The 13190-nt window shown below is 38.8% G+C and overlaps 1 protein-coding gene across 12 annotated transcripts in view; it reads left to right on the top strand.

Moving 5' to 3' along the window:
- camk2d2 (calcium/calmodulin-dependent protein kinase (CaM kinase) II delta 2) overlaps positions 1 to 13190 on the top strand; it is a 42551-nt gene that overhangs the window by 18642 nt on the left and 10719 nt on the right. For 9 of the 12 annotated variants that reach the window (XM_085163647.1, XM_085163650.1, XM_085163654.1 and 6 more), the window contains exons 3-13: positions 1211 to 1270; positions 5185 to 5239; positions 6226 to 6291; positions 6855 to 6927; positions 8547 to 8649; positions 9245 to 9328; positions 9550 to 9644; positions 9997 to 10119; positions 10263 to 10346; positions 10607 to 10649; positions 12869 to 12909. In XM_085163647.1, coding sequence (XP_085019773.1) covers positions 1211 to 1270; positions 5185 to 5239; positions 6226 to 6291; positions 6855 to 6927; positions 8547 to 8649; positions 9245 to 9328; positions 9550 to 9644; positions 9997 to 10119; positions 10263 to 10346; positions 10607 to 10649; positions 12869 to 12909 — 827 coding nt within the window. The remainder of the gene's footprint in view (positions 1 to 1210; positions 1271 to 5184; positions 5240 to 6225; positions 6292 to 6854; positions 6928 to 8546; positions 8650 to 9244; positions 9329 to 9549; positions 9645 to 9996; positions 10120 to 10262; positions 10347 to 10606; positions 10650 to 12868; positions 12910 to 13190) is intronic. The other 3 variants (XM_085163651.1, XM_085163648.1, XM_085163657.1) reach the window with 1 other exon arrangement.

Below are 13190 nucleotides of genomic sequence, written 5' to 3'. Positions count from 1 at the left end.
ACTTATTCTGAATCAGAGTCACTGGACATTGGGTTTCTTCTGACAGAGATTTGAGTGTCACTTCATGTTTGCTAAGTCAGATAAAATCAGTCTGAGATATGTTATGCTGTCTGGGTTGCCATATTTCCTGTCTGGGATTTTTGTTGCAGTACAGTTAGATTGCAGTATCTAATACCTGCTGCTGTTCTATTCTTTGCTTCCCAAAAAACGTCTTTTTTCCCCCTCATAAAATTTGGTGGATTTCATGTAAAGAAGCATGTACATGTTCTCGCAGCATCAGTTAAGGGTCCACTATTAAAACAAGCTCACCAAAAGCTGATGTTGTATTTAGGTGGAACATTATAGTCACTGCCGTAGAGCATATACTTCTTTAAGGTTTCGGAATATGAGTGAAATCGTTTTATGGTATGCATAATATTACTGTGTATGTGGGAAAAAAAGTCACAGTTTATTGTAACCCAAAGCACTTTATTACAGTGATGTAGAAATCTACAAATATCATAAAGGTTCTGATTAAATCTCACCATTGGTGTAATACAGAATTACATAGCTGTTTTTGTATTACCGATTATATATTATTTCAAAATACCCTTTGTCTGAAAAAAGGGGGTAGAAAATAAATAATTTTAACATATCCAGATTAATTGTTTAACACAAATTTTAATTAAAAACATGAAGAAAAAACGGTATGAGATTTTCTTTTAAACATTCAAAAGGATTACTGTGTAAATCTATTGTATGATACATCTGCAAAACTGCAGCACAGTGTATATTTTGGGAATACAGATTTCAGATTTCCCTCAGGGCACCAAAGGGGACCTAAAAGTACATTGCAGGAGCTTATGTTGAGCCCGACGCGAGAGGTCAATATGAATCCTCTGTGGCCGTTCACTGTGTTTGTTGTTCACTGCCGCCTGCCTGTTTGTGGCATATTACCGAGCACATATCAGGTCACATTATTTTTGTCAAGCATTTCAGCTCTGATAAGGAAAAGAGCCGGCTGACACCACGCCAGCGCGCACACACACACACACAGACAGACACAACACACACTGACAACCAAATACTGCAATGTGTCCTCCACTGAGTCAAAACTAAGTTGCATCCAACTTCACGTTCTATTATTTATAAAGCCAATCACAGGAGGGAATCATGAGGAGCATTAAAATAACCCATCTCTGTGTTTGTGTCTTCTCTATTTTTCTTTTAGATCATCAAAAGCTGGAGAGAGAGGCGAGGATTTGTCGTTTATTGAAGCACCCCAACATCGGTGAGCTGTGTCCTAAATCTCGGAACACACACACACACACACACACACACACACACACACACACACACACACACACACACACACACACACACACACACACACACACACCCTTGTGCAAATTAAAACAGGTCTTTTCAGGTCTCTACTGATTTCTGCTAGGGATATTCATGTTCTAGACACAGTTACGAGAGAGAAAGGAGGAGAGACCACGAAACCAAGTGTGTGTGTGTTCTAGTACGGTATGTAATGATTATGCTGCACCTGTGTGCTCTTGCAGCTGAGTCATCAAAAAGATACACTAGCCGTACACCTGCTCTCTAAACCTTTACACCCCTCTCATTAAACCTCTGAAAGAAGTGGTCTCTCCTCCTTTGTTTTCACATTTATAGACACATGCTCTTTCTTCCCTTCACTGCTGTTGTTTCATATTTCTCTAATAATTTCTTTGTAGTTTTCTGAGATGTATTTGCTATTTGAAAGTTTGAGAGCAACAATGGCGTTAGGTCTTTGATCCTGTGGCTTTGAAATCAAGACAATAATATATAATATAAGTCAAACTCTTCTAATTTCCTAATATTGAAATGCAGTGTAGTAATGCTTTACTTTCTAACAGTAACAGTTTAGCAAAGGCTAAAAGTGAAAGCAAGCCAGCTATTCTGTTTTCTCATAAATGCAGATGTTAAAACAGTGATGATGTGCTATCCATATACTGTGTTCAATTAACTTAACTAATGACAGCAGCCAGTTTTGCTAATGAGACTTACTGTATTTTGTATTTAGTGTATTCAGGTCAATTCAGTTTCATTTATACAGCACCAAATCACAACAACAGTTCCCTCAAGGCGCTTTATATTGTAAGGTAGACCCTACAATAATACATACAGAGAAAAACCCAGCAATCATATAACCCTCTATGAGCAAGCACTTTGGTGACAATGGGAAGGAAAAACTCCCTTTTAACAGGAAGAAACCTCCGGCAGAACCAGGCTCAGAGAAGGGGTGGTCATCTGCCGTGACTGGTTGAGGAGAGTGAAGGAAGACAGAATAAAAGTATGATTCTATGCAGAGAGGTCTACTGAGGCCATAGTGAGTGAGAAAGGTGACTGAAGAAGAAATACTCAGTGCACCATGGGAAACCACCAGCAGCCTATGCCTATTGCAGCATAACCAAGGGAGGATTCAAGGTCACCTGGTCCAGCCCTAACTATATGCTTTAGCAAAAAGGAAAGTTTTAAGCCTAATCTTAAAAGTAGAGATAGTGTCTGTCTTTCGAATCCAAACTGGAAGCTGGTTCCACAGAAGAGGGGCTTGAAAACTGAAGGCTCTCCCTCCCATTCTACTTTTAAATACTCTAGGAACAACAAGTAAACCTGCAGTGCGAGAGTGAGCTGCTCTAATGGGGTGATATGGTACTACAAGGTCATTAAGATAAGATGGGGACTGACTGCGGCTGCAGTGATGCAGACGCTGCACCGGTCCATTGTGGTGAAAAGGGAGCTGAGTGTAAAAGCGAAGCTCTCAATTTACCGGTCGATCTATGTCCCTACCCTCACCTATGGCCACGAGCTGTGGGTAGTGACCGAAAGAACAAGATCGCGGATACAAACGGCAGAAATGAGCTTCCTCCGAAGGGTGGCTGGCCTCTCCCTTAGAGATAGGGTGAGAGGTTCAGCCATCCGGGAGGGGCTCAGAGTAGAGCCGCTGCTGCGCCACATCAAAAGGAGCCAGCTGAGGTGGTTCGGGCATCTGACAAGGATGCCTCCTGGGCGCCTCCTGGGTGAGGTGTTCCGGGCATGTCTCACCGGGAGGAGGCCCCGGGGCAGATCCAGGACACGCTGGAGAGATTATATCTCTCGGCTGGCCTGTGTTCCCCCGGATAAGCTGGAGGAGGTGGCTGGGGAGAGGGAGGTCTGGGCCTCTCTGCTTAGGCTGCTGCCCCCGCGACCCGGCCTCAGATAAAGCGGATGAAGATGGATGGATGAATGGATGGGGACTGACTATTTAAGACCTTGTATGTGAGGAGCAGGATTGTGAATTCAATTCTGGATTTAACAGGGAGCCAATGAAGGGAAGCCAATATAGGAGAAATATGCTCTCTATTTTTAGTCCCTGTCAGGACTCTTGCTGTAGCATTTTGGATTAACTGAAGGCTTTTCAGGAAGTTTTTTAGGACATCCTGATAATAATGAATTACAGTAGTCCAGCCTAGAGGTAATAAATGTATGAACTAGTTTTTCAGCATCACTCTGAGACAGGATATTTCTAATTTTAGAGATATTGCACAAATGGAAGAAAGCAGTCCTACATATTTGTTTAATATGTGCATTAAAGGACATGTCCTGGTCAAAAATGACTCCAGAGTTCCTCACAGTGTTACTGGAGGCCAAGATAATGCCATTAAGAGTAAGTATCTGGTTACATACCATATTTCTAAGATTTTCAGGGCCGAGTAAAATAACCTCAGTTTTATCTGAACTTAAAAGCAAAAAATTTGAGGACATCCAGGTATGTATGTCTTTAAGACATTCCTGCAGTTTAAAATAATTGGTGTGTGTTATCTGACTTCATTGATAGATAAAGTTGTGTGTCATCTGCATAGCAGTGAAAATGTATACTATGCCTTGTGATGATACTGCCTAAGAGAAGCATGCATAATGTAAACAGAATTGGTCCTAGCACCGAACCCTGTGGAACTCCATAATTAACCTTAGTGTGTGAAGAGGACTCTCCATTTACATGAACAAATTGGAGTCTGTTAGATAGATATGATACAAACCACTGCAGCGCAGTACCTGTAGTATCTACAGCATGCTGTAATCGATCTAATAGGATATTATGGTCAACAGTATCGAACGCAGCACTGAGGTCTAGCAGGACAAGCACAGAGATGAGTCTGTCTTGGTCTCTGGTTGATTAATAGGCTGGTGTGGAAAATTGCTGCCACACCACCTCCTCGGTCTGTGCTTCAAGGATTCTGATAGTTAGTTTGACTCAGGGTGTTGATTGATTTAGGCTAAGATAAACATCCTGCTGTAGCCAGGTTTTGTAAGGCAGATTAAATCAATTTGTTAATCAATTGTTAACTCAAGTTAATAAATGATCAACAGAGACTTGGAAGGGAGAGACCTAATATTTATTAATCCACATTTCACTGTTTAACTCTTTGGTGCAAATGTGGATACTGTATTGTTCTTTCTTTGTCATTTTTTTGTGTTTAAGTCATTTTTTGCTGGTTTTTAGTTTGTTTTTTTCTGTTTGGGAGTTGAAGCACTCTCTAAGGAGATGGTATTTTCGGGGGGGAATGGGAGGAGAGAAGCTGCAGAGAGGCGTGTAACAGTGCAACTCTGCTTCCTGGTCCCAACTCTGGATAGTCACGTCTTGGGGGATTTAATAAATTTGGCCAGATTTCTAGAAATGAGAGCTGCTCCATCCAAAGTGGGATGGATGCCATCTCTCCTACCAAGAACAGGTTTCCTGCCAGCAATTTAAGGAGAACATGTGGTCCCAACTACAGAGTCTGACATTGTTTTGGCAAAGTTACACATAATTCAATATTAATTCTAGTAACCTTCAATTGACGTAACTGGGTGTCATAATTGCCGTGATGTGAATGATAATTTTACTGAATTTATTTTTAGTAATGTAAAGAATTTCATAGACATATAGCTACTTCCAAAATAATTTAGGTTTTATTATGGGAAAGCGAGATTTCATCAAACAACAGCCATCACTATTTACTTTACTATGAAAACTTAGAAGTCATCTATTATTAGTAACATGTTCTGAGACGTTTTAAGTGTTATATTGTAAGTTTGTTGACACCGCTGCACACTGCTGGTCTGTTTCTGTTGGCTGATTTTTCTTTTCTCTGTCACACTTTTCTCTCCTTTTTTTTTATTTGCACTCCTCCACAGTAAGACTCCATGACAGCATATCAGAAGAGGGTTTCCACTATCTGGTGTTTGATCTGTGAGTAACACACACACACATACTCATTCACACATTTTGTCAATTCTCTTCACCATACCAATTTTTATATACTATCTCTTATTAATGAATTATTATGTTGAATTATTACAGTAACTGACTATTTTTAGAATGCTAATAGTTAGTTACTGTAATTTGGTGAGTTACTTGCAAACATTTTTTTCTTATTTTCGTTTGGAACGATCCACATTCCAGTATAGCATTGTTCAGCTGTCTGTGAAGGTTCTCAGTCATCCAGGTCATCGTAGTCAAAGGAGCTTTCAAAGAAAAGCATCTGGACTTCTTTAAGTTGCTTGAAGATGTTTCACCTCTCATCTGAGAAGCTTCTTCAGAACTGAAGAAGCTTCTCAGATTGTTCAGCTGCTTGTTAATGCAAAGGTCTGAAAGATGATTCAAGTGGCTTTCAACATGGCACAGTTATTGATCTTAGAATTTCAGAAACTGCTGAGATCTTGCCACAAAACCATCTATTGGGTTTACAAAGAATGGTCCGAAAAAGAGAAGCTATCCCTTGAGCAGCATCAGCAAGGCCCCCGAGTATCAACCGATATAAATGCGAAACCCAGCTAAGTATCTTTGCTAAACAATTTATCCATTTATGACCACAATGTGTCCATCCTCTGATGGCTGCTTCCAACAGGATAACACACCCTGTTAAAAAATGTAATATAATCTCAAACCTGTTTATTGAACTTGACAATGAAGGGCGTTCACTGTCACCAGGTCCAGTAAAACACCACTGGTATGTGGTGGAATGGGATATTCACATAATGATTGTACAGCTGACAGAATTAAGGCAGCACTGATGGCAAAAAGGGGTACAGAGTTGATACTACCGAGGTGTAATAGTTGAAGTTGCCAGTGATTTTTGTAATTGAGTCCATAGAAAAAATGACAAGTCTGTTTCAGTTTTCATGACAGCCAGAATCATGAATACACTAAATAATGATCTCATTCTCTATTCCCAGGGTGACAGGAGGAGAGTTGTTTGAAGATATAGTAGCCCGGGAGTACTACAGTGAGGCTGATGCCAGGTAACACACACACACACACACACACACACACACACACACACACACACACACACGCTGCTGAGCAAAGCAGCCATTATGCATCTCTGTCTGTTACCCGAGAGAACAACTGTGTGTTTGTGTGTCTCACATATGGTTGTCTCAGAGGTGTGATATAGTTACCTTGTCTCAGGGATCTCAGAGTTATTTATAAAGATGATTAATGACATGAAGCCTGCAATATTAATCATACACAACCTACCTAACACTGCCAGCTTTATGCTGAAAAGCTGCATCCCGAGGGAGAAAGAAAGGGGTGCGTGTGTGTATATCTATGTCTTTATGTTATGCATGTCTTTAACTTTAACTTTTTGCAGAAATAAGTTCCCATAATGAGGCTTAAAATCACATATTAACAAGAGAAGCATAAAAAGTTTGATGACGAGAACAGTGTTATGAATTAGGTTATTCTTCTCTTCTCGGTTATTTTCCCTAGTATCCTCTTTTAAAATATATTTTTCCTGATTGTTTTCCCTCTCTCTCCTTTTAATTTGATCCATCTCATTCCTCCACTTTCCCACCCACAGCCACTGCATACAGCAGATCCTGGAGAGTGTCCATCACTGCCACGTTAATGGAATCGTTCACAGGGACCTGAAGGTTTGTATGACCACAGACATTGCTGCAACCTTGTTGACCAAACAGAAAGACAAAAAAGTCCTGACTTGGTAGCAAAAGAGAGAAAATTCCATTTTGTTCTTTACATATTTTTGTTTTGCTTCTTATATGATTTTTTTAATGAAATAAATAGGGAATTTTCATTAAATTCTCCATTATAAACCTTCTTAATTATTACATTGTTCATTCTTTCTTTTGAAGGCAATAAAAGTAATAAAAGGCAATATTTAAGCTGATATGACCTTGACCTTAACTCTGAAACATGTTGCCAATCTGGTCTGCAAATATTTGATTCGAGCCTACCAGATTCCAACACTTCTTCTTGCCTGCTTGTCGTCTTCTATGTTGTTGAGTTAGTATGCTTGGCTAGTACCCCTGCCTGCTCGTGTAGAGAATGAGGAACCTCTTCTAATACCTCTAATATGTTGAAGACAGATTGAAAGTATGTTGAAGTTATCATGGCAGTAATTTTGTGAGATGTATGACTGTGTAATGTAATGCAGTGCTGGTTAAAAATAGAGGCAATCACAAGACAGACACTCAGAAATGATCCCCATTCGCATAGTTATGTAAAAATTATGTTGAGATGTGAAAAATTTTTTTAAGGTCATGACTATTCCAGTGGTAGCCCGTATTCTCACAACTTCCCTTTAGCATTTTGATGTTAAGCAAAGAGTTGGGAGAATGCTAAAAAAAAAATCTGTTTTCAATGTGACTAAATGGATTGTGAGCTTGTGACTGCAAAAACACCCCAGAAAGAATAACCAAGTTTGAGATTTCCATTCTGTGACTAGGATTTCCTTTGCTAAAGCAATTTCAGGTTTTTACATGCTTCAAAATTAGGACGATTTATTCATCGTTATGTTAATCGTTATGTAGCTGTGTCTAGTTGTCAGTTACTGTCTATGTCCTGTTGAGTCATACGTCTGCCATAAAGTGACTGCTCACAGGCTGTCTGTGTTTTGAGTCTCTAAATGTTAGGAAATGCATTATTCATTAGAGCACACTGTCTAACTGGCCTTAGGTTAGCAAAGACCTTTCTGCACCTGCGCCTTTGTTAGTGCGTATGTGTTTAAATGTGTGTGCATATGTGCATGCTGTTGGCTTTCATAAATTTATGATGGTGCTAAATTGTCTTAGTTTGCAGTGTGTGTCATTATACATATGTGGCTGAGAGTCACTTGTTTTTACACCCACGTCTCCTGTTCCACCACAGCTGCCCCCTGTATCCTTCTCCCTGCAGTGTGCACTTTGTTCCTGCTCATGGATTCTAATAGTAGAGTGTTTTTTTTAATTTACACATCACCTCTACTCCCTTTGAATCCATGAGGCTGGGGGAGCAAGTCCACAGCTCCAGTGTGAAACATGTCCGTGGTCACGTAGAGATCTGGTCCCGTGCACATTTTTGTTCTCTGTCATTGATGTGGCAGAAAGGGAGTTGCCTCAGACACTGATTTAAGAGCAGCTTAGTGTCACTGACCTCTAATGGCTTTGATTGGGATTGCTATGGCTAATCTGATCTTAGATCTGTGTCTGTGGGCAGCTTGTTCCCAGAGCGTGTGACCTCTCACCTCTAACCTGTTTGACTCCGCCCCCCCCAGCCTGAGAACCTTCTATTGGCCAGTAAGCTGAAGGGGGCGGCGGTCAAGTTGGCTGACTTTGGGCTGGCTATCGAGGTACAGGGGGACCAGCAGGCATGGTTTGGTGAGTATTCATCCATCCATTTTCCAACTTGAAATAGCTGATTGGTCAAGCAAGCAATCAGTAATAATAAATAATATTAAGTCAGTCATATAGATGTTTGACAATGTTAGGGAAGTTTTGGGGCAATACTAATAAAGGGGGATTTAGTGTTAATCTGTTGAGAATCTCTTTAATCTCGACAAGTAGGGGCGCATACACCAATCAGTTTAAATGTCCTGTAGAAACCTTTCGTAGGCTTCTTTTTGTTCATGAACTGGACAGCATCCTGGCCAAAGCACAACGTGATAATATAATTCATGTGACATATTGGAGTTATTCAGTTTTCCAAAGAACACTGTCAACAAAATATTTGGCAGGAATAAAGAGTTTCACAGGAACCACCCTAAATCCACAGAGGGTACATGGCAGCCAAAGCCTTGGCTCCTTGTCAATAAAAATGTTACAACAGATGTCTCTTAGCAGAGTCTCTTATTCAAAATAAGAAAAAGTGAAATTTCAAAAATCAGCACAAGACAACACTCATTGTCTCACAGTCATTTTACGGCCTGCACCAACCTGCCTTTCCAAATATCCTCCTTTCATATTACTCCTCCAGGTTTTGCAGGCACCCCAGGCTACTTATCTCCAGAAGTTCTGAGGAAAGACCCATATGGGAAACCAGTGGACATGTGGGCCTGTGGTAAATAACATTCAGATTGTCTCACTGCAGCTGCTTGGATCTAATACAAAGACATCTGTTTTTTTTGTTTTTTTTTACAAGGACTGAAACTTTAAGTTGTTCTGAGTGTTTTGTGGAGTGCTAAATAAAGAAACCTCATGTTGTTTTTTAAAATAAACAAATAGTATCTGAGTATAAAGTTCTAAAATGCATGGGTTTGTGCGCATGTCACTTTGTTGTAGGTGTTATTTTGTACATCCTGCTGGTTGGCTACCCTCCCTTCTGGGATGAGGATCAACATCGCCTCTATCAACAAATCAAGGCTGGGGCCTATGATGTAAGCATATATACATCATCCAAAACTGAAAAAACAAAATGGTAAATAAAGTCAGACAAAACAAAAAGAGACATTTTATTTTAGTTAATTTTGCACATAGGATCATTTCATCATCTGGCCATCTGCTCAGTTTTCTTTGTGATTCATTGTGATTTTTGAGTTGGTATAGGCCTTTAAAGATTTTTCTCTCCACTAATATAACATCTGAAACCTGAAATTGAAAATTGGATAATAATTCTGATGTTATCTCCTCTCTTCCTGGCTTGCTACAAAAACAGAATCCTCAGAGCTCTGTAGTTTTGTATTTGTATATATGCTGTATATATGACACACTTTTTTCCTTTTTTTACAGTTCCCATCACCGGAGTGGGACACTGTAACTCCTGAGGCCAAAGATCTAATTAACAAGATGCTAACCATCAACCCCAGTAAACGCATCACTGCTGCAGAGGCTCTAAAACACCCCTGGATCTGCGTATGTGGCAAACACACTCACAGATGTTGGAATATTTGCACAAACACACACACAGATGCACACAGAAATTAAAAAATCGCAGCCATACATTCTTCTCACCCATTGTTTCCATTCCTTCAAATCCTCTCATCTTCTCCCTGCAGCAACGGTCCACTGTCGCTTCCATGATGCACAGGCAGGAGACTGTGGAATGCCTGAAGAAATTCAATGCCAGGAGGAAACTCAAGGTGAGACTTCTGGCAGTCCTTCATGTTTCTGTTTATATAGAACAAGCCATCCAGCCATTTTTCCTCTCCTTTTCTGTTTTCCTTGCTCAAGACTTCTCACTATAACTTAAAATATTGCTTGTTCTGTATAGCCTTCGAGTTGTCCTTTTGCTATGCTGCTCTTTCTTGCTACAACCTTTTAATCAATCTTTCTTTCTTTCTCTTCTTTCCTTTCACCCATCATCATTTCCTCCTTCTTTCCTTCTTTTCTGTCAATGCAGGGAGCAATATTGACCACTTTGCTAGTCACAAGAAACTTCTCAGGTATGTCTTTCTCAGCATGGTGTCCAAAACCTGGTTTGCCCAAACATATTATGTTAAAAATTACAAGCATTTGTCCTAAAAAAACAAAAAAAAGAAGAAGGAAAAAACAAAACTGGAAGCTAAAAAGGTGTTACAGCTGTTAAAGAGATCTTTAAAAAAGTGGGAATTTATGAACTTATCCATCAGTGTAATACCTGCAGTAGAGGATGCGGACATGAGTACTGGCATGGAAGCTAAATTAAAATTATTATGGATGAGATAAAAAAAAAAACAACAAATTACTGAGGTGATATAAAGCTATTATACTGCTTTTTTAAGCTAGTAAAGTTTGATTAAACAGTAATGAGCAGAACCTGCCTCAACTTTAAAACTTTAAAACTTTAAGGGTTTAAAGGGTTAGATTCAATCTAAGGCATTAAAACACCAAATTCACACATTAGTATATATTAACCAGTGAAGACAGTGGTAGACCAACGAATCAAGAGGTCGATACATAGAGTATAAATGGTTGTAACCAGCCTTGTCTACAGCAGGATATTGGTGATGGTATCGGAAGTACTAGGGGAATAAACTATGAATGTTGTAGGTAATACACTGACTATGGATAACTATTTCAAGCCCACTTAAACTAACCTGAACTATTAAACCTTGATAACTGATAATAATTTGGTTAAGTACTCTCTGAAAAGTGAATCTTCTGCTGCTTACACCATAAAAAAGATAAAATATGGAGAAACTCTAAGTTTTAAAATAAAATAAAATTGAATTTTAGAAGACTTAAAAAAAAGAAACTAGGCATAAAAATGCCATTGCTAAACACGAGTCATTTATATTTTTCAAGCTGTTTTTCTACCATTCTCTCTCTATTTTGACGCCAAAATTTATTTTTTTTAAATATACATTTCTTTTAACCTATCTCATATTCTTCATGCTCTAATTAGACTACTTTTGCTTTTCATTCTACAGTGAAATGCATTTGTTCATTTGTGTCTCTTTTTATTTATCAGTTTCTTCCTTTTTCAATTTTCTTTCCTTTTTTGTTTGAATTGTGGTAACCATTTGAGGTAAGGATTTTTGGAATGACAGTGAAATGTATGAGGTTGAGCCCAACCAATAAGCATTGGCATTTAGGTCTTATTTTTCATTTAGAGTCATGTTTCCAAAAATGTTGGGACACTGTGTAAAATGCAAATAACATTTTTTATATATATAACTGACAGTAGTGTAAAGATGTATAAAATGTTAAAAGTGAAAAATGTTGTGTTTTAGAGAAACGCATCCAGATCACATTGTTTTCAGGAAAGTTCTTGCTTATTTCAGAAAGACAGCATCTATTACAACACATTCCACTTGCTTAGCTGAGCTGCCTGCACTCCTGACATGTTATCCACTTAAAACCTCTGGCACATAATCAAATAAGAATTCAACGCAAGAAGCCAGAAACTGATGAGATGAACTCATACATTAAGCAACAAATAGGAAAACATTTCACCTTCAAAGCTACATAACTTCTCACTCCTCAGTTCCCAAATTGTCAAATTGCCTTTGTACTATTTTCAGCTACATGTATAGTCTAAATGATTTGCTGATAATTTAATTCTGGTTATATTTTCTTTTTATACTGTGCCCCTACATTTTTGGAAATAGTGTGGAATAGCCAATCGTGTATGCATGAAAGTATGACATTTGGCATTTTAAAGTGTACTACAGAATCTCATCCTTGCATAAGTGCTAATTTACAATCTCAGAGAAATTTAGAGAAAGATGCAGCATGGATTATTGTAATGCAGTTTAGTGTTAAGTTTCTATGTAACATCGGAAAATAAAGTTAAGGAATAGTGGTGGGAGCATATATGTAGGTGCAAATATATAAGTGCATGGGTATGTGGGCAAATGTCGACTTAGGAATGTTGTGTGTGAGCCTGTTGGAGATAGTTGGTTAGATTAACCTTTTCATCACCTGCTATAAATACACCCAATTAACCACCCACCCTTCAGCCCTGACATGTGAGTAAGTATGTAGTAGGATAACAGCCTTGCAGAAGTTATGTTATTTGGAGCTTCAGTTGGATTGCATTATGGATCTTGCAGTTGGATCTTGCACCTGGAGTTTGGAGATAAGCACAAATTGATATGCTTGCTGCATGTTTGTGTAGCCTCTGGCACAGGACTCTCTTGAACCTCATACTGAAATGTTGTCTCTGTCTTTCCTTCTACAGCAGCTAAGACTTTGCTGAACAAGAAGCCAGATGGTGTTAAGGTGAGCTGCTTTGCACAATGAAGAAAATACTTTGTTTCTTGCATTATTTTTGTTGGAATGTTTAGTGTCTGAGAAGCCATATTGATTATTATTACTACTGTTATTATGCATTTTGCACTTAACAACATCATCATTCAGGGACAGTCACTCAAAGATGTGGGAAATGGGTATCATTTTCTTAGCTTTCCTAGTTTTCTTAGCTTGTTCGTAGCTTATGTTTCTGGTCTCATCATCCTCTTTTTAAATTATTGATCTTTTTAGTTTTTGTATTTATTGAATTT

The sequence above is a fragment of the Neolamprologus multifasciatus genome, chromosome 6 (genome assembly GCF_963576455.1).
Source record: "Neolamprologus multifasciatus chromosome 6, fNeoMul1.2, whole genome shotgun sequence".
NCBI lineage: Eukaryota > Metazoa > Chordata > Actinopteri > Cichliformes > Cichlidae > Neolamprologus > Neolamprologus multifasciatus.
The sequence above is the reverse complement of the archived record's forward strand: the minus strand, read 5'-3'. Positions and strand labels throughout refer to the sequence as shown.